Source organism: Bufo bufo, chromosome 10, assembly GCF_905171765.1.
Source record: "Bufo bufo chromosome 10, aBufBuf1.1, whole genome shotgun sequence".
In the NCBI taxonomy this organism is placed as follows: Eukaryota; Metazoa; Chordata; class Amphibia; order Anura; family Bufonidae; genus Bufo; species Bufo bufo.
Genome location: NC_053398.1, coordinates 26,989,397 through 27,016,532, shown reverse-complemented (window position 1 = coordinate 27,016,532; position 27,136 = coordinate 26,989,397). Strand labels below are relative to the sequence as shown.

Sequence of the window (27,136 nt, the reverse complement as noted above, 5' to 3'; positions counted from 1 at the left end):
TCGCATCCTATGGAGGCGCAGGAGATTATAACAATTGCCGTAAAACGCTGATCTGTGTGTCTGCCGGAAGTAGCAAACCTCAGCACTCCGCCGCCATCTTCAGCACTCCGCCGCCATCTTCAGCACTCCGCCGCCATCTTCAGCACTCCGCCGCCATCTTCACCACTCCGCCGCCATCTTCACCACTCCGCCGCCATCTTCACCACTCCGCCGCCATCTTCACCACTCCGCCGCCATCTTCACCACTCCGCCGCCATCTTCACCACTCCCCCGCCATCTTCACCACTCCCCCGCCATCTTCACCACTCCCCCGCCATCTTCACCACTCCCCAGCCATCTTCACCACTCCCCCGCCATCTTCACCACTCCCCCGCCATCTTCAGCAGTCCCTTAGGGATTGAATGGAGCAGCAATGTGAATGCTCGACCCACTTCGCCATTCATTCATGGGAACGAGACCCCCGTTCTCATGATCAGTGGGGGTCCCAGTCGTTGCACCCCCACAGATCAGATCCTTATCCCCACTCCTGTGGATAGGGGACAGGTTTGTATTTTCAGAAAACCCCTTTAAGAGATAGCGCAGACCTTTAGCCGATGTAAGATCGCTTTTTACCCAGATACAGAAGTGTAAACATCATCCTTATTACAAACCATTGACAGACAACCTGTTCTTTTATAGATTTTAGGCGGCTGCGGGTTATGCTGGCAGCAGAACAGTGAGGAGATCATGAAAGCACTAACCTTGCTACCCAGACATATGCTAATGTTTATACAGTAAACCTCGTAATTACTTCAGCAGCAACGCAAATCAATGTGCTGGCCTCAATGGTACATAGTGCCTCGGAGCGGTAACACAACGCAACGTGCAGGCAGAGATGAGGTGAACTGTATGGTATAGTACATGAGCTAAAATGTCCTCAAATCACTCCCCAAAGGTAAATTTAAAAATGTGTTTGCAGGCAGAGAAAAAAGAGATCTATATATATTAGTGGTCAGCGAATCGAAATCCAGAAAGTGGACTTCGGTACAAATTTCAGGGAAAATTCAATTCGCCGCAAAGCCAAATTTCCTCGTGCTTTGTGGTATCGAATAAATTTTTCCTGAATGGCAGTGAAAAATTTTAAAAAAATCATACTTACCTCATCCATTTGATTGCAACGAGCCGGCCAACACCATCTTAATTGAAGATCTCGCACGAAATCCCGTGCGCTGTGACGTATGAGGTCACCACTCCAGGCAACATGGTGACATCATCACGGGTCGCGCGAGATTTGACGCTAGATCTTCAAATGGAGGCAGTGAAGCTCAAATGGATGAGGTAAGTATCATTTTTTAAATTTTATATAGTAGTACATATGAGCATAGTGTGAATGTAAGCACTATAAAAACTGCCAAGTGGACATATTGTAATGGTGCATGTACCGTACACGCGCCAACTGAGGAGGAACTGATCTTGAAGGTAGCGTTCCTTTCTGATAATTGCCTGGTCATCAGAGGAGGTGAGAGCTGCAGTTATACAAACATTTGTTCCTGATAATCGCCCAGATATCAGTTACATGGAAATGGGCCTTGAGGGCTGAGGACACCTTTGTGGCTTTTTTATGATTGCATTTTACTAATTTTTGGGCTGAATTTTTTTTTTCAATTGGTCTTTATTAAAACTTTTCAGCCGTTTTTGTGATACATGCAGTTAAAAATCAGTCTATTTGCAGATTGCCCCTTCTGAGTGCTGGCAGCTACCCGGCTCATGTGAAGCCTTATCTCTGATCTCCTGACCTCAAACACTCATTTAAGCCATATTATTATTATCTATTTAGTAACATTTTAGCTATAGTGAGTGTTTATAAGGTCAGGAGATCAGAGATGAGGCTTCACATGAGCTGTCAGCTGAGGACAGCCTGCAAACAGTCTGATTTTTAACCATATGTATCAAAAAAAACTGCTGAATTTTTTTTAATAAAGAGCAATTAAAAAAGCACTTGAATGGAGCTTAGCCCCGGCTCAGGCCAGTTGATACCAGTCGTGACGTCACTGGGCCAGCAGTAAACAGCGAGAAGGCTGGAGCGCCGCTGCCGTCCCAAACAGCTGATCGGCGGGCGTCCCAGGTGTCGGACCCCCGCCGATCAGATGCTGATGATCTATCCAGGGGAAAGATCATCAGTTAAAACAAACTGTAGAACCCCTTTAAGTTAATAAACTCTGCCTGTGTCATAAACCTGCCCATTCACATTAGATAATAAGAGGATGTTGTGTGAACGACCGGTAGCATGTCCAACACAGTTGTCCATAACAATCAGCCAATGGGCCCATAAATACACCATGGTGATAGAAGAAGTTTAAAAAAATCTGAATGGTGTGATGCCGGAGTTGTGCTCTACTCTTCAGTTGTCCCTTCTTGCTGTTCCCCATCCCTTTAAAGGGTCTACTATTTTACAGCTTTAAACTAGACAGATTTTTGGTAACTGAGGTGGTTTCTGAAAATACATGCCGAAGATGGGCCGCTGGAAGGGAAGGAAAATGCAACGTTCCCTATTAAGATACATCATTTCTTAGTAACTGTAGGCAAATTAAGTTAAAGTTGTCTATTATGGCCAACATGTCTAAAACGTTTGATCACCTCAAGAGCACTACAGTTATTCGAGTTATCAAAGAGCATATGCAGACACCAAACATCACCTGACCTAATAAGTGCTTTGCGAAAAACAAAATCTTAGGTTGATACCTGTCTGTATAAAGGAAAGCGGATACAACATCACCTCCACCTCTGGGAGGTCAGCACATGTCAATAAAAAGCAAATCCAATGATTTAGGTCAAATCATCTTGTTAATTTAACCTTCAAGAAAAATGGAGACTTCAGATCACCTACAAAAATAGTAAATTGGAAAAAAATTCCATTAGAAGATTTGTTGTTTAAACAGATTAGTTTAAAAAATTATTGCGGTGGAGACGGCAAATAGAGCATTGCAGGATGTATGCTTTCAAGCAAACTGTTTTCAGTCGTCCTTTTATGACACCTTTACCCCTTCAGGTAAAGATAAGATGCAAATCTCAAGCTGAAGGACTCGGGCCGGTTTCTTCTGCACTTGAAAAAGATGTTTACGTGCACTAAGGTTTTATCTCCGAGCAGCAATAAAAAAAAAATTGTAATGATGTTTATTTTTAGCTTTTTTCTTGTATCATGATGAGGGTGCCTCAAATGTTTTAGGTTTCTTCTAAGAAATAATTTTTGAAACATGAAATCCCTTAATATGTACTTGAGATAACAAGGTACACATCCTTTGGAATTTGCTCTCTCAAACATTTTTTAACTATTTACCAATGTTTTGCCTATATAAGTAAGGCTACCATGCTGTTGTGCAGTCAGACTTGGTTTAAATGTTTCTATGTCCAGGCAACAGGGTTTATTCTGTATGCAAATTAGGGTGCAAAATGCCCAGCAGGGCATTTCCAAACTTGCTAAGAGCCCAAGCCTGCCCATTCATAGAGCCCAGTACCTCCACTGTGCGCTCCTAACTCCCTGCAACGTCACCAACACCCTCTGCTGGTGACATCACCTCCCTGCTCTCTGCCTTGGCCTGCTCGTCACGGTATATATTAAGGACATCGGCCTCATTATACTTTCTGTGCTTCGCTGGTGTTTTCACTGCGAGATCGCGGCGCTCCCACAGTGAAGATATGCGCAGCAACTATAGTGATGCCGATGCCCTTACTATATACCGTGACGAGCAGGCCAAGGCAGAGAGCGGGAATGTGACGTCACCAGCAGAGGGGAGAGAGTGTCGTGATGTTGCAGGCAGTTAGGAGCACACGGTGGAGGTACTGGGCTCTGTGAATGGGTGGGCTTGGGCTCTTAGAAAGTTTGGATATACCCCGCTGGCCACTTTGCACTCTGACTTGCATATAGAATAGACATTTTTTCCTGGACATAGAAAATCGACAAAGGAATACCAGCGGTATGTTTTAAGCCAACACCATTGTAGCATCACTTAAATGCTAATGACAGCTTCGCTTTAATCATATTTCAGAGGCTTCAATCAGCTGGTGTTAAGGGGAATCTGTCAGCAGTTCTGACCATGTTAAACTGATGACAGCAATAGCTAGGGGATGAAGCGAACAGTACAAACATACCTTTTGTGGAACATTTATCATCAGAGGTAGTGAGATTATGAACTTTTATTCTGACATTCACTGTGACGTGCTCTCTGCATTGAGATGTTTCCCTGTCCTTCCCCTCTTCTCTGAGTGACAGCTGTACTGGTCTCCTGGTTGGATGCTACAGCTGTCACTCAGAGCAGAGGCTGTGAAGTAGCTCAATGCAGAATGCACTTAACAGTGAAGGTCTACCTCCAGTGCACTTATAGGGGTTTGTCCCATCCAAGTGTTGGCCCTAGATGGCTGGGCTTACGGAAACAGCTGTGCAGACCAGCGCTCCATATTTTCCATAATACACAAATAATGTAGCACAGCAAGCTATGCTGCTTCTGTATCTCCAGGAGTTATGGAAGAAGCGTAGCTTGTTCTGCTATGTTATTTGCGTAGCTATAGAAACAGTGGTGCAATACTCTGCTTGGCTGTTTCTGTAAGCCCGGCCGCCTGGGGCCAGTGCTTAGTCCCATATCGCTGTGGAAACAGGTGCAGAAATTGGCACAATAAAAGGTCATAATCTCACTACCCCGATGATCATAGTCACACTACTCTTGATAATGAAAGGCATGTTCGTATTGCTCTCCTAGTGCGGTGAGCCGTTTAGCATGGTCAAAACTACTGACAGATTCCCTTTAAGGTATGATTGTCTATAGGGAACATCCTACAGGAAGCTTAGGGCATGGAATTACCCCTGTCTTTCAGCTGACAGCTATTCCTTCCAATCCCACCAACGGGAGCCAGTTGCTGCCAAACACCTTTGGCTGGGCCTCAACCCTCCCAATAACACTATAATAAGGCTCGTAAAATTCATGTCAGGGGAGAGTCGGGATACTACCATACATGTCAGATATTTTGCTGACCCCACCAAAATCATTGGGTTCAGTCAACATATATATGGGCACATTATCTATAGACGGACTAGTCATGGAAATTGTGACTCTCCCCAAATGTTGCAGTGGAGTAGCAATGTTGACCACTGTAATGAAGCCGGAGGCAGCTCCAAGTTCAATAACATGCCAAGAAAGATATGTTCCTACTAGTTAAACATGCAGTTTCAGTTGAATTTGTCTTAAATGGTCACTGCAGTTCCATACAACTTTGCATAAATCAATAGTACAAGCGAAAATAAGAAACCTTGTAGTATACCTTTATCAGAGAAAATGGCTCATTCTCCAATTATCAGCTATCCCCATTTTTCTAAACTAACTTTCTATTTGAAATCTGTAATAAATCATTCTTGTTAAAACTAGTACCGGTTGCCTGCTCACTGAAAGATCAGATTACATCATTCCATAGAAGTTTATGGAGAGGAGGAAGTGCAGAGAGAAACAAGCAGACAAGGAGAGTGTTATATCTCACCCAGGTGCTTTATTAACATCTATACTGTTCAGTACCTATCTAAAATGTCCTATATGGAACTTACAAGTGAGAGAATAAGAGTAGAATCTATTGCTTCTATGGCTACTCTATCAGGAGACATAATGAGCACCTAGTTCTCACCCACCAGCTCAGATACAATAGAGAATTAAAGATGCAGCATACGATGCAGAAAACTTGTAAAAATGCCATATACACATCAGCTAATGTTCGGATATTATGTATACACAGAAAACAGATATGCTTTAAGAATAGTTTCTAGCCATCAATGTATCCATGACCATCTACATACAGTACTATACTTAAAAAAATTAGCAGGTCTACTTACATGTGGACATGCGGAGGTTGGAATCGGCTTTGGTTGATGTTATAGTGTGTGAATGCCTGGGTGGGATTGGAACTATATTCGTCCACCGTTACTGTCACTTTGCCTTGTGAGGGAATACCATGAGCCATCCTTCCTTCTTATAGACATGAGCAAATCACAGCGTACAGGAACAAGAGAGGGAAGTGACCATCATGTGTCCACCAACTGCGAGCCCCAGTAATCGGTTCATCAACACTGCTGAAATCTAAATCAGATAGGAAAACGTTCTTAGTAAATCAGTCTTACATTAAATTATTATACGTTCATAAAGTTTCACCTAATGGTGAATCCTCATACAACATCATCAATCTAACAATTTGTTTAACCCAAATAATACACCTTCAATAGTAGGGAGGCAAGATGTTGCGCCATGAGTGAGTACTCTAGGCCCATGGACTTTTTTCTCCTTTTAGAGAAAAGCCAAGTGCAAACTATGGTTGATGGTCTCTATATAGAAGAGCAACATGGTGGTCTTGTTTTATTGATATTTCAATGTTCATATGTGTATGTTGGTCATGGACCTGGTGACCACTGGAGGAGGCAATTGTCTCTAATGGCCTACGAGTCCATGTTCCATGAGACATAAAACAAAGTAGTACATGCCCCGGAGTTTCTAAACACAGACCCTTGGATCTCCCTGTACCCAGTTTCTTTCAGCTAACCTGTGCAAAGACACTTTGAGAAGTACCTACCCTTCCATCACTCTAATGATTACATGACCACCCAACTGGCTGTGGCTTCGTACTCTGATGTTGTGACCGGATGTGCTCCTCTTTCTTTCTGTTCAGTTTCATCAACATTATTCAGTTGAACAGGAAGAAAGAGGAAGACATCTGGACACAATATCAGAAGAGCCGTAGCTAGTTGGATGGTCACTTGACCCCAGCTGTCCTCAGGTTAGCTGAAAGAGACTTTTTAGGTACAGGCTCGGAAAATAGAGATGCCATTGCGATTCGACTGGTGGTCGATTTGCGGCTAACCTTGCTTGTTTACGATTCGCCAAACTTATGGCGTTATTCGCATGCGCCATATTCTTTTGCATTGCGCCGAACTTTGACCCATGACACATCCATCAGGTGGGACAGGACAGCCAATTGAGACAATTCAGCACATGGACACACCCCCACCCTATAAGAGAAACCCGATCTGGCAGCTATTTTACATTCTGTGTTTTGCCAGTGTAGGGAGAGGTTGCTTTGTGGAGCAGGGACAGACTGTTAGGGACACCAATCGCTAGCTAATAGGGCCACAAAAGTCCTTTTAAGGACTGGTATAGGTGTGCTATCGATAGGTGTGATATACTGAGGGGTGTGATATACTTCTAATATACTTTCTAACATAGAAAGAATATTATAGTGCATTTGTATTGTGCAGCAGTTGTGTGCGGTTCTGCTGCGCAGCTATATAGACGGACAAACGCTATTGGAAAAACTAATTGCAACTAGTGCAATATACCTGTTGCCCCAAAAACACTGAGGAATGTGATATACCTATAATATACTTTCTAAAATAGAAAATATATAGTGCATTTGTATTCTGCGGTTCTGCTGAGATACCGCAGGTATATAGAGGGACAAGCGCTATTGGAACAACCATTTGCAATGGGTGTGATATACCTGTTTCTCAAAAAAAGGGTGCAATATGCCTGCTTCCACAAAATACTGTTTAAGGGGTTTGATATACCTGCTTCCACAAAATACTGATCGAGGGGTGCGATATACCTGCTTCCACCAAATATTGATTAAGGGGTTTGATATACCTGCTTCCACAAAATACGGATTAAAAGGATTGATATACCTGCTTCCACCAAATATTGATCGAGGCCTGCGATATACATGCTTCCGCAAAATACTGATTAAGAGGTTTGATATACCTGCTTCCACAAAAAACAGATTGAGAGGTGCGATATACCTGCTGCCACAAAATAATGATTAAGGGGATTGATATACCTGCTTCCAAAAAATATTGATTGATGCCTGCGATACACCTGCTTCCACAAAATACTAATTAAGGTGTTCGATATACCTGCTTCAACAAAATACTGATTGAGGGGTGCGATTTGCTTGCTTCTACAAAATACTGAATAAGGGGTTTGATATACCTGCTTCCACAAAATACAGATTGAGGGGTGCAATATACCTGCTTCCACCAAATATTGATTAAGGGGTTCTATATACCTGCTTCCACAAAATATTGATGGAGAGGTGCGATATACCTGCTTCCACAAAATACTAATTAAGGGGTTTGATATACCTGCTTCCAAATATTAAGGGGTTCAATATAACTGCTTCCACAAAATACAGTCTTGATCAAAAGTTTAAGACCACTTGAAAAATGGCAAAAGAATTTATTTTACATTGTTGGATCTTAACAAGGTTCCAAGAAGAGCTTCAACATGCAACAAGAAGAAATGGGAGTGAGACAAAACATTTTTTGAGCATTCAATTTAATAAAAACAACGAAAAAACTGAAACAGGCTGTTTTTCAGCTGATCAAAAGTTTAGGACCACGCCTCCCAAAAAAAACTAAACCCCCCCAAAACAGAAATCCAACTTCCAAACATGAACTCAGTAATGAGTAGCTCCGCCGTTATTGTTTATCACTTCCAAAATTTGTTTCAGCATGCTTGATGCAAGCGTTTCCATGAGGTGAGTTGGAACATTTCTCCAAGTGGTGAAGACGGCCGCACGAAGGCCATCTACTGTCTGGAACTGTTGTCCATTTTTGTAAACTTCCCATGCCATCCATCCCCAAAGGTTCTCAATTGGATTTAGATCAGGGGAACACGCAGGGTGGGCCAAAAGAGTGATGTTATTCTCCTGGAAGAAGTCCCTTGTCCTGCGGGCATTGTGTACTGTAGCATTGCCCTGTTGAAAAACCCAGTCGTTACAACACAGACGAGGGCCCTCAGTCATGAGGAATGCTCTCTGCAACATCTGGACATAGCCAGCGGCTGCACTTCCTGAAGCTCCATTGTTCCACTGAAGGAAAAAGCACCCCAGACCATTATGGCGCCCCCTCCACTGTGGCGCATAGAAAACATCTCAGGTGGGATCTGCTCGTCATGCCAGTAACGTTGGAAACCATCAGGACCATCAAGGTTACATTTTTTCTCATCAGAGAATAAAACTTTCTTCCACCTTTGAATGTCCCATGTTTGGTGCTCTCTTGCAAAGTCCAAACGAACAGTTCTGTGGCGTTCAAGGGGACGAGGTCTTTGAAGAAGTTTTTTGTTTTTGAAGCCCTTCAGTCTCAGATGCCGTCTGATGGTTATGGGGCTGCAGTCAGCACCAGTAAGGGCCTAATTTGGGTCGAGGATCGTCCAGTGTCTTGACGGACAGCCAATTGGATCCTCCGGCTCAGTGCTGACGAATTTTATTTGGGTCTTCCACTTGACTTTTTTTTCCCCATAACCCTCAGGATCATTTAAGAAATTCCAAATGACTGTCTTACTGCGTCCCACCTCAGCAGCGATGGAAAGTCCCTGGAAGGAAATATTTTTCCCAGAAGGGCATCCCAGAGCTATATGGCCACGTTTAGCGGCAAGTGAATATATCTCTGGCACACAGTGTCGGTGCCAAGATACATCTGACCACAGACATGTGGTCTAGCAAGCACAGGCAGGGAAGGTACATAACTTTTACTGCCCACTGGGTAAACCTTCTGACAGCCGTCAAGCATGTAACCCGTGGCACCCGTGTGGATTTGGCGTTACCGCCACGGATTGCATGCAGACCTGCCTCTTCTTCTCCTCCTCCTACTCCATCCTTTGTCTCCTCCTCGGCTGACTCCTACTTTTCCACTGCTACCGCTTCTTCCGCTGCACCCCCCAAGCTCCCCAGAACATATTCGACGTGCCAGGTGAGACGTTGCCATGCTGTGCTGCGGCTGTTGTGCCTGGAAGCCAAGAGCCACATCGGTCCTGCACTGCTTCCAGCTCTGCATTCACAGGACGATTAGTGGCTAACCCCGCTCAATTTGACAGTTAGTAAAGTGGTGTGCAACAACAGTGCCAATTTGCTGAGCGCGCTGAAACAGGGCAAAATGACACACGTGCCGTGCATGGCACACATCCTGAACTTAGTCGTGCAGCGATTTGTTGCCAAATACCCCGGGGTCCAGAACGTCTTGCAGCAGGCCAGGAAAATCTCTGGCCATTTTAGAAGATCTTACACGGTCATGGCTCGTCTTGCTGATGTTCACTGGCGACTCCACCTGCCAGTCAGACGTCCGATTTGTGACAGCCCCACGCACTGGAACTCCACCATGTATATGCTTGATAGGCTGCTCCAGCAGCAACGTGCCATAACGACTATCTGTACGAACTCTGCAGCAGGACAAGTTCTAGGGAGCTTGGTTTCTTTTCACCGCGCCAGTGGCTGCTCATGCGTGACGCTTGCAGACTTCTGCGGCCATTTGATGAGATCACAAAACTGGTCAGTCGCAGCCAGGGCGCAATCAGTGACATCGTACCTTACGCCTTCTTTCTGGAGCATGCATTGCGTCGTGTCATTGATCAAGTCGTCAAGGAGCACGAGCTGGAAGATGAGGAAGTCGCAATGCTGAATTAATTCCCAGGGGGCTACTCCATCTGAGACAAGTCAGCAGGAGTATGAAGAGGAGTCAGAGGAGAATGGTGGCTGGGGGGAGGAGGAGGAGCAAGAAAAGCAGGCTTTGAGTGGGACTATAAACTTTTCGGGGATCCCTGGTGTTGTCCGTGGCTGGGGGAGAGGAGACCGACATTCTCCTAGGCGATGAGCAGGAGCCTGGGCGCTCCACCGCTACCACGCCTGTAAGAAGAGGGCGGTTTGAAGATGTGTTTGTCACTTCGGATAGGAGATCATTCTTTCAACCAACCCATCGACAGCCGCCACTGGATCCAGCATCAGGGAACGCCTAGACCGACAGGTGTCTGACTACATCGGGTTAATAGCCGATGTGGACGCTCTGAGAAGCGAGGAACCCCTTGACTACTGGGTGTGCAGGCTTGACCTGTGGCCAGAGCAGGCACAATTTGCCATGGAACTCTTGGCTTGCCCCTCGTCAAGTGTCCTGTCCGAAAGGACGTTCAGCACAGCAGGGGCGATCGTGACCGATAAGCGCACTCACCTAGCTCACAGTGTGGACTACCTCACATTTCTAAAAATGAATGAGGCATGGATCTCGGAGAAATTCAACACCTGTAACGAACACATGTAATTGAATTTCCTCATGCCAGCCCACACATATCAGCCACCACCCAGAACAACGAATGGTCCTTGTCTTATGTATATACAGCGGCATAAAATGCCTTTTCTGTCAGGTGAATGTCTAATTTTTGGGGGCTGTTCTCCACTGGCCTACAGTAAAAATTTTATCCAGTGACCGCCTAATGTAACTACAGACACATAATCACTAGTTATTTCCTGTCAGGTGAATGCCACATTTTTGGTGCCTGTACTGGCCTACAGTAAAATTGTTATTCAGTGACCGCCTAATGTACCTCCAGCCACATAATCAATTGTTCTTTTCGGTCAGGTGAATGCCTAATTTTTGGGGCCTTTACTCCCGTGGCCTAACATAAAATTTTTCAAGGCTCCAGCAGGCAACATTTTTGAGAGTTAAGACGCATAAAAATGGCCCCTGATTAAAATACATATTTTTTGTGGGAATTTTTGCCATTGATCCCCCTCTGGTATGTCACTGTCCATGTTGTGGGACTATTTGTGCACTTCTAGTAAGTATTTGGTGGCTGAAAATATGACCTGGTTCGTCTGCCATTAAAGTGAATGGGGCCCGCCACAAACACGCGGTTCGCGAACATTTGATCGCGAACACGCGTTCGTGAAACATCCCGTCCGATGTTCGTCCATCACTACCGGAGAACCTCTTTAAAATAAATCTTTCTTACATACAAGTTTGTTTGAGCAGCTTGTAAAAGTAAAAAAAAAAATTAAATTGAAAATCTCTGCACGTAAAGACATTTATAAGAGTGACACAGTTTTGCATTCCTCTTCAACCTAAACACAGACGGCTCTAATAACAGATACTGAGACATAAGAGAGGAGTCCGACTGCCATCAGTCCAATTACCAGTAACGCAAAAGGTCAAATGTTTTTATTCATGTGCGCACGGCCTGCCAGTGAACTGGGTAATAATCAGAATGATGGCATTTATAAAGGCAATTATTCGACATTACACATTTCTGATGGGCCAAGTGATCACATGGAATAATACCTATAAAAAAGAAGAAGTGAAAATAGAGGCGTGCGTACCTTTAAAAGCAGAAAACAAAATTAACTAATTTACTGAGACAAGTTCAGACAATTGCATTCTAATGCGGCAACACAACAAAATGTTAATACTGAAAACAGAAAAAAAATCCTTTCCATTAAAATTTTTTGTAAATGTCTGGGAGGTAAAATTTGCTTTTTAAAGCTTACCTTTCACCAGGATTTCACTTAATAAACTATTACCAGTACCTTATAGATTATCCTCCTTGTGTTTCAATGCATTCTTGTGCCGCTTTCCTGGGATGTATATTCATGAAAAAAACGACTTATAAAGTCCTCGTCTCCAGCTCCTGAAGTCACGCTAGAAGTCAAGGGGGTAGCCCTTCCCTCACTCCGGGCTGTAACTCCCCTGCCCTAACCCCTCCTCTAAGTAGTGTAACTGACACCCGGCTCAGTCGCCGGGACCGCGCTTGTACAGGCGGCGCATGAGCCGTCGGACTCAAGCGCGATCCTGTAACTGAATCGCGCATGCGCCGTCCCCGATGCCTGCCTGTCTTCTCTTCCTCACGGGCGATTCAGTTACAGGATTGTGCTTGAGTCCAGACTTCTAGCGTGACTTCAGGAGCTGGAGACGAGGACTTTATAAGTCGTTTTTTTCATGAATATACATCCCAGGAAAGCGGCACAAGAATGCATTGAAACACAAGGAGGATAATCTATAAGGTACTGGTAATAGTTTATTAAGTGAAATCCTGGTGAAAGGTTCGCTTTAAGTGCATTTTTTTTAACTTTTATTATTTGCAAAATATATTCACATAAAGGGTTTATCTAATAAATATAAACGCTTTCCATTTGCCGTATTAGGTCATGTGAATGTCCTTTGTTTGGGACCCCTTTAAGGGTACTTTCACACTTGCGGCAGAGGAATCTGGCAGGCAGTTCCGTCGCCGGAACTCCCTGCCGGATCCGACAAAACATATGCCAACTGATGGCATTTGTAAGACTGATCAGGATCCTGATCCGTCTTACAAATGCATTGAAATGCCGGATCCGTCTTTCCGGTGTCATCTGGAAAAACAGATCCGGAATTTATTTTTTCACATTTCCGGACGGCATTCCAGCAAGTTTTCCAGATTTTTAGCATGCTGCGGTATTATCTCAGTCCTGAACAGTCAAAAAGACTGAACTGAAGACATCCTGGACGGATTGCTCTCTATTCAGAATGCATGGGGATAAAACTTATCAGTTATTTTCCGGTATAGAGCCGCTAGGACGGAACTCAATACCAGAAAAGAAAACCGCTAGTGTGAAAGTGCCCTTAGGAGACACTAAGGGGCACTTTTATTAATGTTATACACCAAAAGTGGCATACAAAAGTTGGAAATTTCACACACAACAGCAGTTTCGTCAAAATTTGCATCTTTTTACAATTTTTTTGGCAGCAAAAATATGACAAATATTTAGCGGAAGGGATGGGGACACCTGGACTGAATCAAAACTGAATTGTAGGCCAGCTCATAGATGGTGTAGATTTCAGTGTGTAGTGCACAATATCCAAGGAACGCCTCTTAAATTTTTTTAAAAAAAACTACTCAGATGGTATAAAAAAAGGCCAGTCTTTAGACAATCGCGTCCCTAAGTGGACACACATTGATTTATAATGGTCCGGACACATGGGGAGGATTTTCCATTGAAGAGTTGCAGATAAATCCATGAGAAATTTATATGTTACATGAAGATTTATCGAGAATGTTGCTGCAGATTTCCAGTAGAAATTTTCTTTCGAAAATTAAAATACATCACATGAAGTTTTAGCACAAATTTAGCTGCAGATTTACCGTGGAATTTTCTTTAGAAAATTAAAATATCTTTTTTTTTTTCTTCATTACAAATCAGTATATTTATCATAAATTTGCTGCAGATGTCCCGTGGAATTTTGTTTTGAAAATGAAAATACATTACATAAAGATTTATCACAAATTTAGCTGCAGGTTTACCGTGAAATTTTCTTTTGAAAATTAAATTATATATTTTTTTATCTTCATCACAAATCAGTATATTCATCACAAATTTAGGCTACATGCACACGAACGTTTACGTGTCCTTTCCGTATTTTTTGCGGATAGGATACGGACCCATTCATTTCAATGGGTCCGCAAAAAATAAAGACAGCATAGCGTGTGCTGTTTACATCAGTATGTCCGTTCCGTAGCCCCGCAAAAAAAATAGAACACGTCTAATTCTTGTCCGTTTTAGGCATTGTTACAATGGATCATGAAAAAAAAAAAAAAACGGATGGCATACGGATGTCATCCGTTTTTTTTTTTGCGGATCCGCAACTTGCAGCAAAACACATACGGTCCCATTGGGACATTGCTGGTGTACCATGAGGATATGGATATGCCACCAACATCAGATAAGAGTGGGTATCAGAGATGGGACCCGCACCTATCTCCAGAATGGGGCAACCGAAGTAAAAGAGAGAGAGTAACTGTGCATCAGACTTCTGAAAACAGCCAAGTGCGGTTGTTTTCTGAAGTTGTGGGAGAAGTGAATAGACAGCGAGCTGCACATGCGCGGTGTGCTCTCCTTCACTTCAGGGGCCCCGTTCTGGAGATAGGTACAGGTCCGAAGGGACCCACACCTGACACTGATGGAATATCCTAGTGATACTGAATCTATGTCCCACCAAGATTAGGCGCCATGCACATTAGAGAAACATCTGCCAAACCTGCCTGAACTGGTCAACTATCAAACGCTTATGGAGGTGTCTTGGATTGATCATGTTGGATTTTGACATGCAAAGTTTGTATGTGTATGGGGCACTTGGGTAGAATAGTCCTAGGCTGAACATTTTTCAACTAGGTTTGTGAGCTGCTTAAGTTCTCACTGGTGGCACACCAGGACTTGGCTGAAGGTAGAAAGCACAAGGCTGACTCACCAATTACTTAGAACCACCACCCTAACCTGAGCAAAGGTGAAGAAACATGGAAAAAGGTTTTCAAATCCTTGCTTCGTTCTGAATATCCCTTGCATGATACACGCACTACAATAATACTGTGACTAAGGTCTGAGATATTACGTTACAGACATTACTGTCCACTGGGTGAATACATCTCTTTTTAGAAGATTTTTGGAGTGCTGCTTCTTTATTTGGATACAATGTCTCTCTCCACATGTTACAACCAGGCAAAAAAGAAGTCAGAATTTATATGCATGAGATATTGATTTTGGGAGAAGCTTGTAATGAAGCAGGAGGATCTATCAGCAATGGAGAGGACCGAAGCAGGTAAATAACGGACTTGCACTTTTTCTATTTGAAAGCACCGCTAAGCTTACAGATTAGAGATTTTCCTCGTTCTGTTTTGTGCCTAAAGATTCAGAGGAATATAGTGTTTTTGTGTCTGTGAAATGACATACACACAGGGACCAATTCTGATAAATGTATTAACCATAACTCTAGATTATGGGGGTCTGACTGCCGGGATAGGTGACAAGTACTTTTCATAGGATTATCCCTTTATTTCCCTCTGTTCACTTGTATGGAATGGTGAATGGACTTGTGGACCCACATGTGCACTACAGGTCTATTCAGAGAGGGAACTCAGAAGCTTCTCGTTATCGGGTTTACAAAAGGTTCTGACTGCCGGGATAGGCTATAAGTAATTTTTCGTGGTATGAACCCCTTTAATATTCTTTAACTGACTCTTTATAGCTCTATACAGCTTACAAAATGCAATTTACTACTGCTGTTAAGGGTGGGGTTACACAGTGGTCGTTAACTGGGATTACTGCAATGGTTTCTGTGGGAAATAAGACTACAGAAAGCCTTGCTATCATAGAAAAAAGTCCAACATGGTGGTATTTTTTTAGTACTTGTAGAGTTGCTCAATAATTTATTTTCCCATACAGAAAAACTGGTCGTATGCCATCGTCATCCCACAATTCTGTGTGACCAAATGTCCCCATGTAGGCCCAGCCTTAGAACAATGGTGAAGCTCAAAATAGGCATATGGCTGTATTACACTGGCCGATGTTTCGGCTGATAACTGCTAACGAGCGTTCGCATGAATGTTCGTTAGCGATCATCTGGCAGTGTAATACTGCTCCTGATTGTCCGATGAATGAGCAAACGCTCGTTCATTGGGCAATGCTGATTTTTAAGCATGCTTAAAAATCAGCGCTTGCCGGGGGCAGATCAGGCTGTCTAATAGTGATCTGCCGCCGGCAAACCACTAGACAGTATGGGGACGAGCGATGGCCTGGCGATCACTCCTCCCCATGCTGCAGAGATAGCAGCATGTAATAGCAGTGGTCTCCTCCGCTACCGACCAAGCGATTGCCTGGAGGGAACGCTTCCCTCTCGACAATTACTTGCTCAATCAGCCTCTGTAAATACAGAGCTTTAGGCCTCTTTCACACGAATGTTTTTTTTTCCCCGTTTACGGGATGTTTTTTGCGTTCCGTATATGGAACTATTCATTTCAATGGGTCCGCCAAAAAAACAGAACACATACAGAAATGCATCCAAAATGCATTCCATATCCATTCCGTTTTTTGCGGAACCATCTATTGAAAATTTTATGCCCAGCCCAATTTTTTCTATGTAATTACTGTATATGCCATACGGAAAACTCAAAAGAAACGGAAACACAACAGAAACAAAATAAAAAACGGAACAACGGATCTGTGAAAAACGGACTGCAAAACACAGAAAAAGCCATACGGTCGTGTGAAAGAGGCCTTACTCTTCTGTTTGTAACAGGCAATAGACCTGCATAATGGCTTCTATCTTCTAATATAGAGTCGCCCCGGGATAAATGTAATGTAGGAAGCACAACATGTTTCTTGAACACACAAAAATCATTAAAAAAACATACATAAGGTGGGCAGACAGGATGGACCTCCTGGATTTTTCTGCTTCCACGATTCTATGTTTACATATATCCTACATTAATCATTCATGAACGCTTAAACAGCCATCTCGAAAAACCTGGTGGCAATTAGCACTCATGTACAGATACGAAATCGTGAGCGACGAGAAACAAAATCATCCGAACTGCTATTTTCTGGACTTCTACTCCACTAGAAGTTTTGACCTTTCCCAGTCACTCCAACCATTAAAGAGATCCTGTAATAACAAATTGTCCCTTATCTGCTGATTAGGAAACAACAGCTACATGGGGTGGACGTCAGAATAAATGGAGTGATGGCCGGGACTGAAAAAATATAGGAGTACATCACTGGCTATCAGTCCTGCAATCGTTGGCTGTCCCGGAGGACAAATCCCACTGATCTAGTTGTGATACCTATGCATCACAGAATAACTCTGAGTAGAACTGGCCTTCCACATACCATGAGTACATACCTTAAAGGATATCCGCAGGACAGGTCATCAGTATCCAATCGGTGGGGGTCCGACCTCCAACAACTAGCTGTTTGAAGAGGCCGCAGCCTCTTCCTAGGCCACTGATGTCATTTTCATTAGCCACATGGCCTAAGAGCAGCTCGTCCCCTTCAAGTGTAATACCATGCAACGCCACTATATGGATGGAATCGCCTCTCCAAACACCTGATCGGTGAGGGTCGCAAGTGTCGAACCCCTACCAATGAGATACTGATGACCTATCCTAAGGATTAAAGTATTAAACACTAGGAAAAGCCCTTTAAGAATCCCTTGAAATCCTACAGGCCAAACATCAAAAACATAATATAATAGCTTAAACTGAAACAAATGACCCAGCACAAGTCACACAGGAATATGCTTTTTTCCTGGGCAGTTTTTGTTAAAGTTTAAGACAATAGGAAGAAAATGCCCTCAAAAATCATACCTAGCATATGTTGCATTTTAGAAACAAATTGCCTTGATGGATAAAAATACTGAAAACAATCTTCAAAAGATCAGGGTGGTTGTTGGTTACCACATTCTGAGGGACTATATGATGTCTCCAGGTATATGCCACTGCTAGGTAGACAGCCGCAAGGACTTGGAACTGCCCATTGATCTCCTGAACATCACCCTCTGACGAACGTAGCGATTTGGCTACAGGTGTATTTCCCAGATAAAAGACCAAAATTTGGGGTGACATATCCGCTTTAAGATTGCCCATTCTTTAAAAGCTCAGGGAACTTCTTCCAATAGCAACCGGCTGTTGTTGCAATGAATTCTTTGGCCAGTTACACAAATCCCCTGCAGCGCCCACTGCAGGGAAAATGTGGTATTACATGCTGGCCGGTCAAACGAATAGATGACCATGTAATACATGGAGAGGCTCTCCCCTCACTAGAACGGCTCTAGAATGGGTCAGAAGCAGAAGGTCCTCATATGCAGTATTCATGACTGAAATGCCGAGAAGGGCATGGACTTCATTGATGAGACAACCCTTCAAAAGTGGCTGCAAAATGGAATTGCATGTATGGGCAGCACGATGGCTCAGTGGTTAGCACTGGTGCCTGGAAGCATTGGGGTCCTAGGTTCAAATCTGACCAACAAGGATGTACTGGGAACTTAAAGTGGCCCTGGAGAAAATGCTAAAAGCGGCCCCGTTTTGTAGTCGGGTCCAAATTGATGGAAGGCAGAGCCAACACAAGTAGGCTGGGCGCGCAATACCATATTGTGGAACATCATACCACCCCAACAGAGCCAAATACCACAGTTCATAACAAAATACTGCTGCCAACAGCACAAAATACATCCCCAAAAACGTCCTCTGGCCGGCTGTGAGGAGGGCTCAGGCGGCTCGCTGGGCATCGGCCCACCTGGAAATTTCTCTGCAAGGTCTATGGCCAATCCGCCCCTTCTGACTATGGACATCTGTATGGAGTTTGTATGTTCTCCCCGTGTTTGCGTGGGTTTCCACCAGGTTCTCCGGTTTCCTCCCACAATAAAGGAATTCAAGAGTGGCCTGGATGTATTTCTGGAGGGTAATAATATTACAGGCTATAGCTACTAGAGAGGGGCGTTGATCCAGGGAGTTATTCTGATTGCCTGATTGGAGTCGGGAAGGAATTTTTTATTCCCCTAAAGTGAGGAAAATTGGCTTCAACCTCACAGTTTTTTTTTGCCTTCCTCTGGATCAACTTGCAGGATAACAGGCCGAACTGGATGGACAAATGTCTTTTTTCGGTCTTATGTACTATGTTACTATGTTACCCCATAGACATACTGATAGGGAACTTCGATTGTGAGCCCCATTGGGGACAGCTTGATGATAATGTCTATCAAGTGCTGTGGAATATAGTAGCGCTATATAAGTGAGTATAATAAATAAATACAGTAAAAAAAAAGTTCACTGCTTTGATGAATCACTGAACACGTCTGACAAGAAAAGTGTTCATGTAAAAAACGTTGAATAATCTTTTTATGAAGACTCACGGGATTTCATAAGGAATGCTCTTAGATCAAATCCATATTTGTTGCTGCTGTTTACTGAGATTAAAAAGGTACTGTTTTAAATGCGAGGATTACACAAGATCAAACATTCAAATACCAAAGTCTCCTCGTAATCTTTTGTCAAATATTTCAATAAAATAGCAGCAGCAAAAGCTGCAGAAATACGGCCAGGCTGTGCTATGGCTCTGTACAGGAAATGACTGGTTTATTTAAAGGGAACACACCTTCCCAACTCACGGCCGGATGTTCTGAGAAAACTGAAAGCCCGAAATATACAGTATAGGTACGTGTGAGAGCATATAATAAATGTGTTCACAGCAGGGCTAAATCTTACATTGCAAATTTAGATTTTTATTTATTTTTCTATGTATATTTTATAACAGATGAAAATTCTACAGAAAAGGCCTCATTGCAGTCCCAGCTATCATTTATAGCAATTAGGGCTCATGCACACGACCGTAGACTGTTTTGCAGTCTGCAAATTGCGGATCCGTAAAACACAGATATACCGGCTGTGTGCGTTCTGCATTTTTTTCAAAACAAAACATCCTGCCCTCTATAGAACAGTCCTATCCTTGTCTGTAAAATGGACAAAAATAGGACATGTTCTCTTTTTTTGCAGCTACCACGGAACGGACTTACGGATGTGGACAGCACCCGGTTTTCTGTCTGCATCTTTTGCGGCTCCATTGAAGTGAATGGGTCCGCGTCCGAGCAGCACAAAATGTGGATCAGATGCCAAAAAAATAATACATTTGTGTGCGTGAGCCCTTACACGGGCTGTCTCATGTCTCCTAAATCCAACGCCTACCTGGAGCCCACCATCTGAGCATCTAATGCAGGAATGCTCAACCTGCGGCCCTCCAGCTGTTGCAAAACTACAACTTCCAGCATGTCCTAATAGCTGTAGGCGGTCCAGGCATGCTGGAATTGTAGGTTTGCAACAGCTGGAGGGCGCAGATTGGGCATCCTTCATCTAATGGAACTCCCTTCCCCCTACTGCCATATTTGGAGGAACCTTCAAGCTACCCAATATACCGCTAAGATCTTCAGTGAGCTACCATGTTGAAATTTTAAGGAGTACTTCCCCCAGAAAGGGGTATTTTTTACTTATTATTTATAAAACCATTTTTATTTTTACAAATTTTAGCTGTTTTCGTGTAGACGACAACCCCTATGCTACAAACCTGCTCCCTGAACGCTCCTGCCCCCCAATCAAAGGCCCTAGCGGTAACATCGGCTTGAATGTTACATGACAGCTATGGGGTGCTGTTCAAGCAGATGTGACCACTCAGCATGTGAGTTGCCACAGCGTCATGGGATCCAGCCACTTGCTGGTCCTGCGGGGACTGGAAGCAACCGGGGAATAGAGCAGCAGCAGGACCGTTGACAGATGAGTCTTCTTTTTATGTTCAGGGGCACAGGTCTGTAGCACAGGATCAGAGGCGTAACTAGGAAAGGCTGGACCCCACAGTACAACTTTTCAATAGCTCCCCCACCCCCTCATTGAGCAGCCAGTAGATATTGATCACCTATCCTCCGGATAGGTCATGAATATCTGATCGGCGGGTGTGTAACTCCCAGCACCCCCGCCCGATCAGCTGTTTGACGAGGAAGCGGTGCTCGTACAATTGCTACTTCTTCTCCAAGATTACACTGTGCATCGTCTTGGAAATCTCGGCAGCGTAATTACAAGTGCTTGTTCCATTCCTAGCGATATGACCCCCAATGTCCAAGATGAGAATACCTCTTTAAGCAAGTATGCCGTGCTGTCCAAACAGAGAAAAGTTAAAGAGCCAGGACAGGAAGTAGAATACATGGAGTGTCTTCAAAAATATCCAGAAAACCATCCACCAGGTTTTATAAAAAGAAAAATTAAATTAATATAGGTTGCTAATATGTGATAAAAAAAATTTGATGGAAGCATCCCCTGAAATGTTAAAACCATAGAATGGATTTCTTGTTCTGTGAGATATGCATTAATAAACATTCTCCATTTATGTAAGAAAGTCTCATCTTTTCTGAATTTCGACCTATTCTATATAGTTTCTCTAGTCTGGGCAAAAAGTGAGGATGTTGTGTGTGTTGGGGGGGGGTTCATTGTGTTCCACCAGTTTTCTAGTGTAGAAATGTCGCAAACTTTGGCACAAGTCCCAGTTTGCTGGTGGGACTTTTTGCGACCTTGACACCTTTAACAATATGTGCGCCAAAAAAACGGTGCTCATTACACCTGCTGGCACAGATTTTGAGAACTGCCAAGCATGTTTATAATATCAGAGAGCAGAGATAAGGAGCCAGTCAGCTCCCCAACTGACGGAAAAGAGAAAAAATCCAGAGGATGCTACTAGAGCATCTCAGCTCTGGACAGAGAAAAGGACTCCATATTATTTTTTGATAAAAACCAATTAAAAAAAAATATTTTTAGTTAAAAAAACGAGTACAACGCAATAACAAAAAATAAATGCCCCCAAAGGTATACATAGCCTTTAATTCCCCTTATTGCTGGTTTCATCACAGGGATCCACTCCCTTAAGAGCACTCTCTTGGTTTGCTATCATTAGAATAGAATGTCTCGCTCTTATTTTTCCCGTTCACTTTGTCTCATTGCACTGTAAAAAAAAAAAAAAAGTTTGTCGCTGCCATAAACAAGCAGGTTAGTTGCCGATAACGGATCTTATTACAGCAAATTTGCTGCAAAATGTGTTATCATTCCTGCCAACTGTCCCGAATTTGCCGGGACGGTCCCTGATTTTCAGAGACAGTCCCGGCAAAAGTGCGCTACCCCTGGCCAAAAATGGGCGGGGCTAACAAAGCAGCGCCCATAAGTTGGTGCTTCTAGGTGGGTTCAGGAGGTTCCCGGGGGTGGGGCTTATATGCCCCGATTTTACCAACTGAAATGTTGGTAAGGCCTCATGCACACGACCGTTGTTGTGTTCCGTTCCGCAAAATGGGGTTCCGTTGTTCCGTGATCTGTTTCCGTTTCCGTGTGTCTTCCTTTATTTTTGGAGGATCACCAGACATGAAGGAAAGTAAAAAAAAAGTCTAAGTCAAGTTTGCCATGCAAATGATAGGAAAAAAACGGACGCGGATGACAATCTTGTGTGCCTCCGCGTTTTTTCACGGTCCCATTGACTTGAAGGGGTCCGCGAACCGTTTTCCATGAAAAAAAAATAGGACAGGTTATATTTTTTTGAAGGACTGGAACCACGGATCACGGACGCGGATGACAAACGGTGCATTAGCCGAGTTTTCAACGGACCCATTGAAAGTCAATGGGTCCGCAGAAAATCACAAAAAACGGAACAACGGACACGGAATAAAACAACGGTCGTGTGCATGAGGCCTACGTATGTGTTACATGTGGATATGTCAACGCATTTTGCTGCATTTCACTCTCTGCATTGCAAAGGGTGAAATCTGCTGCGGAAATCCACTGCATGAATTAAATACTGTGGATTTAAAATCTGCTCCGTTTGCTGTGGATTTTTTACGCAGGATGTGGAGGAGTTTCCTTTAAATCTCATCTACTTGGCGGCTAATACATTACGGATTTACCACATGCCAATCTGTTGTGGAAAATCCTCACTGTATCCTCTCATGTGGACACATCCTTAGGTTACTTGGGTGCAGGTTTACAAACAGAAAACCTGCATAGATCTCCGTGTAGATTTATGTGCGTTGCTGCACTAAAAACTGAACGTGTGACTTGTGGATTTGATGTGGTTTGGTGTTGCAAAGAAATCCGCACAAAAAATAAAAAAATTTGTACAAGTTAGGCCTCATGCACACGACCATTGTGTGCATCCGCGGCCGTTGTTCCGTTTTCCAGTCCGTGAAAAAAATATGACCTGTCCTATTTTTTTCACGGACAACGGTTCACGGACCCATTCAAGTCAATGGGTCCGTGAAAAATCACGGATGCACACAAGATTGTCATCCGCGTCCGTGATCCGTGTCCGTTTTTTCCTATCATTTCAATTGCAAACTTGACTTAGATTTTTTTTTCATTTTTCATGTCCGTGGATCCTCCAAAAATCAACGAAGACCCACGGACGAAAAAACGGTCACGGATCACGGACCTACGGACCGTGCGCACGAGGCCTAATTGACATGCTGTGGACTTAAAAATTACTCCTAATCTGCAAAGTATGCAGGGAGCCTAAGGCCCCTTTCACACGAGCGAGTTTTCTGCGCGGGTGCAACGTGTGACGTGAACGCATAGCACCCGCGCTGAATCCTGATCCATTCATTTCAATGGGTCTGTGTTGTTTTTCACGCATCATTTCTGCGTTGCGTGAGAATCGCAGCATGTTCTCTATGTTGGCCTGGCTGCACCGAAGTCAATGGGGCTTCAGTGAAAAACACATTGCATCCGGACATAATCCGGATATGTTTTTTTGTAAGTCTTCCGTTTTTTTTTTTTTCCCGCGCGTGAAAAACGTATCAAAGCCCACGCGGGAAAAAACTGAAACACTGAACGTCATTGCAGAAAATACCGACTTTAAGGGCTCATGCACACGACTGTTGTAGTTTTGCAATCCGATTTTAACAGATCAGTTGTTCCATACCTGTGTTTTTGGTTTTTTTTCTGTTTTGTGGCCGCATCCGTTCCGTTATGCCGCAAAACATATCAGTCATGACGGAAACCGGACGGATCCGTTATGCGGCCCATAGACTTCTATTATGACGGAATGCAAAAAGGAATGCCTCTTAAAGGCTTCCGTTTTGCATTCCGTCATAGAATTCTGTTATTTTCCGTGCTAACGGAATCCATAATGGAATTTCGCCGAACCGCAAAACCTGTAAAAGTATGTAAACTAGACAATCCCTTAGGCCTCATGCACACAACCGTTTTACTGGTCTGCATTCGAGCCGCAGTTTTTGCGGCTCGGGTGCGGAACCATTCATTTCAATGGAGCCGCAAAAGATGCAGACAGCACTCCGTGTGCTGTCTGCATCCGTTGCTCCGTTACGTATCACCGCCAAAAAAAACAAAAACAACATGTCCTATTTTTTGTCCGTTTTGCGGACAAGAAAAGGCATTTCTACAATGGGCCGCATGTTCCGTTCCGCAAATTGCTGAAGGCACACGGGCGGCTTCCGTGTTTTGCGGATCCGCAATTTGCGTACCGCAAAAAAACGGAACGGTCGTGTGCATGAGGCCTTAGTAGTCTAGGATGCCATTTGGGGTCCCCAATACAAGCCCCATGACTGGGCTGTAATATCAGACCATGACACCATTGAATCTTGAGTCTTATTATATTCGTAGACGCCTATGTGTACGTTCTGTTTATGACATTGTAGATACTTTGTAATCTGCCCAAACATTCATTGTATTATTTGTATATCTTTTTAGAACAAATTATTACAGCCTAGGGAATAAGAACTATAAAAGCTACAGGCATCAGATTCGCCTTTTGTTGCCCTGAATAGAATTTTTTTATTTTATTTGATTGGACGTGGGCATTGACAAGTATGTTGTCATGACAAAACCCTCTCTGCAATGTCAGCTTCGTATTCGAGCCGTTGAATGCCTCTGTTATCGCCATTTACTTTTGCGCAGATTCCTTTTGCATTCTGTCCATGACCTGCGAATACATTTCTATGGCGGATCATGCTCCCTCATATTATACTACTATTATTCAGCAGGTTTTGCAATAAATACCCATGTTGTTCCATCACTGACGGATGGTGGTTATAGCAGTTACCCAGTCGGAGAACATTTCTACCGCCGCGGCCCAGCAGAAGGGATGCGCGGCTCATGTGCACCACCATATTACGACCCCACGCTTATAGTTGGGTTATACAGAGCCTCAGTACTGCATTAGGAGATATCGGAGTGACATACTGTGCCGCCATATGCTGTCATTTCCACGCTGTTCCTCCATAATTCGGCATCTGATGGAATAGGGCATGCTTTTGTTGTTGGATTCCATGGTAATGCGTTGTGCAATGTTCCATATGAAGATACATTGTGAAGATTATAGCATATGTTGATACAGTATGGCCTTGCTTCTAGGGGAGAATATATCCGCTATACCATGCTTTGCAGAGCCACCATATGGTATACATGTGGCACTGTGTTACCGTGTACTGATAATACAGATGTAGCAGAGTTAACAGTCACACTTGGTTATCACACCTAGTTAACCCATTATATGACTGTGACTGTTAACTCTGCTACATCTGTACAACAAAGCATCATATATCAAACATAAATATAGGCACACAGTAGATACAATTGTAACCAGTCGACACAACGCTCTGTGAGCTAAACGGCCTGGACTGCAGTGTATCAAACTATTCATTTTTTTTTTTTATTGATGACCTCCCATCTTTGGTGAGGGTCCAACACCCGGGACCCCCTCTTCTCACATCTAAACAAGCACAGCGCCGTCCACTGTATAGTGGCCGTGATTGGTATCGCAGCTCAGCCCCATTCACTTCCATGGGGCTGAGCTGCGCCTAGGCCACGTGACCGATGAACGCGATATCATATGGCCTAGTTAGTAAAAGCCGCTAGAAGGCCGTGGCGCTCACAGGAGCCGGAGCCTTCTCAAAATTGCAGATCAGCAGGGGTCCCGGGGGGTGTGTCAGACCCCCACCGATCAGATACTGATGACCTATCCTCCTGGTAGGTCATCAGTAATAAAATCTTGGAAAACCCCTTTAAGGTGCATGTACATAGGATGTTTTTGATGGTGCATTCAAAACCTCATAAAAAAAAAAAAAAAACACACAGGTTATAATAACTTTGTAGTACAAAATATCCCATGTAAATGCGCCATTAGGGTTCATGCACGCGAACATTTTTTTTTTTTATCTGTGTCCGTTCCGTATCATTCATTTCAATGGGGCAGCGAAAAAACAGAAATAACGTGCATTCCGTGTTCATATGCGGACAAGGACAGGCATTGTTACAATGGAGCCACACAAAAAACGGATGCAACACGGACATCATCCGTTTTTTTTTTTTTTTTGGGCAGATCCGCGTTTTGCAGACCGCAAAATACATCCGGTTGCGTGCATGATCCCTTAGTAAGATCTGTGCAGGTGGCGATGAGGCATTTAGCTCACAGAGCGCTGATCGTATCCACTTCTCCGCTGTAAGCAAGACTAGCTATGCACAGGTTTACAGCCTCCGAAAGTAAACACCAATGTTCTCATTCACTGACAGCAATCCGAGGTCTCATGCACGCGACCGTATGTATTTTGCTGTCCACAAAACACGGATCCACAAAATGTGGATGACGTCCGTATGACATTTGCTTTTCTTTTTGCAGACCCATTGACTTGAATGGGTCAGTGGACCGCACTTTGCGGCCAAAAAGTTTTTTTTATTGTTGGCTGGCGTATTTTGGGGGAATACAGCCTCCAGAAGTTGTACAAGTCTGTTCAATCTCACCGCAGAGCTGATCTGAGTTTGCTAAGACCCAGCAGCTTGTGCAGATCCCCAGCCAGTGATCGTATTTCCGCTTCTTGATCTGTAGAAACAGCGTTTATTGGGCGCCGTTTGGAGAAGGCAGAGACCGTAAAAAAAAAAGACACCCTTTCTTTTCTATGGGGAGCCTGCTGTCCTGCAACTGCTAACTCCGCAAAAAACGGTCAGGAACATCCCTGCAAACTTAGCGCTCGCGCGCA

The 27,136-nt window shown here is 43.7% G+C and overlaps 1 protein-coding gene across 3 annotated transcripts in view; it reads right to left on the bottom strand.

Moving 5' to 3' along the window:
* MPPED2 (metallophosphoesterase domain containing 2) overlaps positions 1–27,136 on the bottom strand; it is a 173,942-nt gene that overhangs the window by 135,321 nt on the left and 11,485 nt on the right. For all 3 annotated transcript variants that reach the window (XM_040410238.1, XM_040410239.1, XM_040410240.1), the window contains one exon: positions 5,852–6,095. In XM_040410238.1, coding sequence (XP_040266172.1) covers positions 5,852–5,979 — 128 coding nt within the window. In that variant the 5' untranslated portion in view covers positions 5,980–6,095. The remainder of the gene's footprint in view (positions 1–5,851; positions 6,096–27,136) is intronic.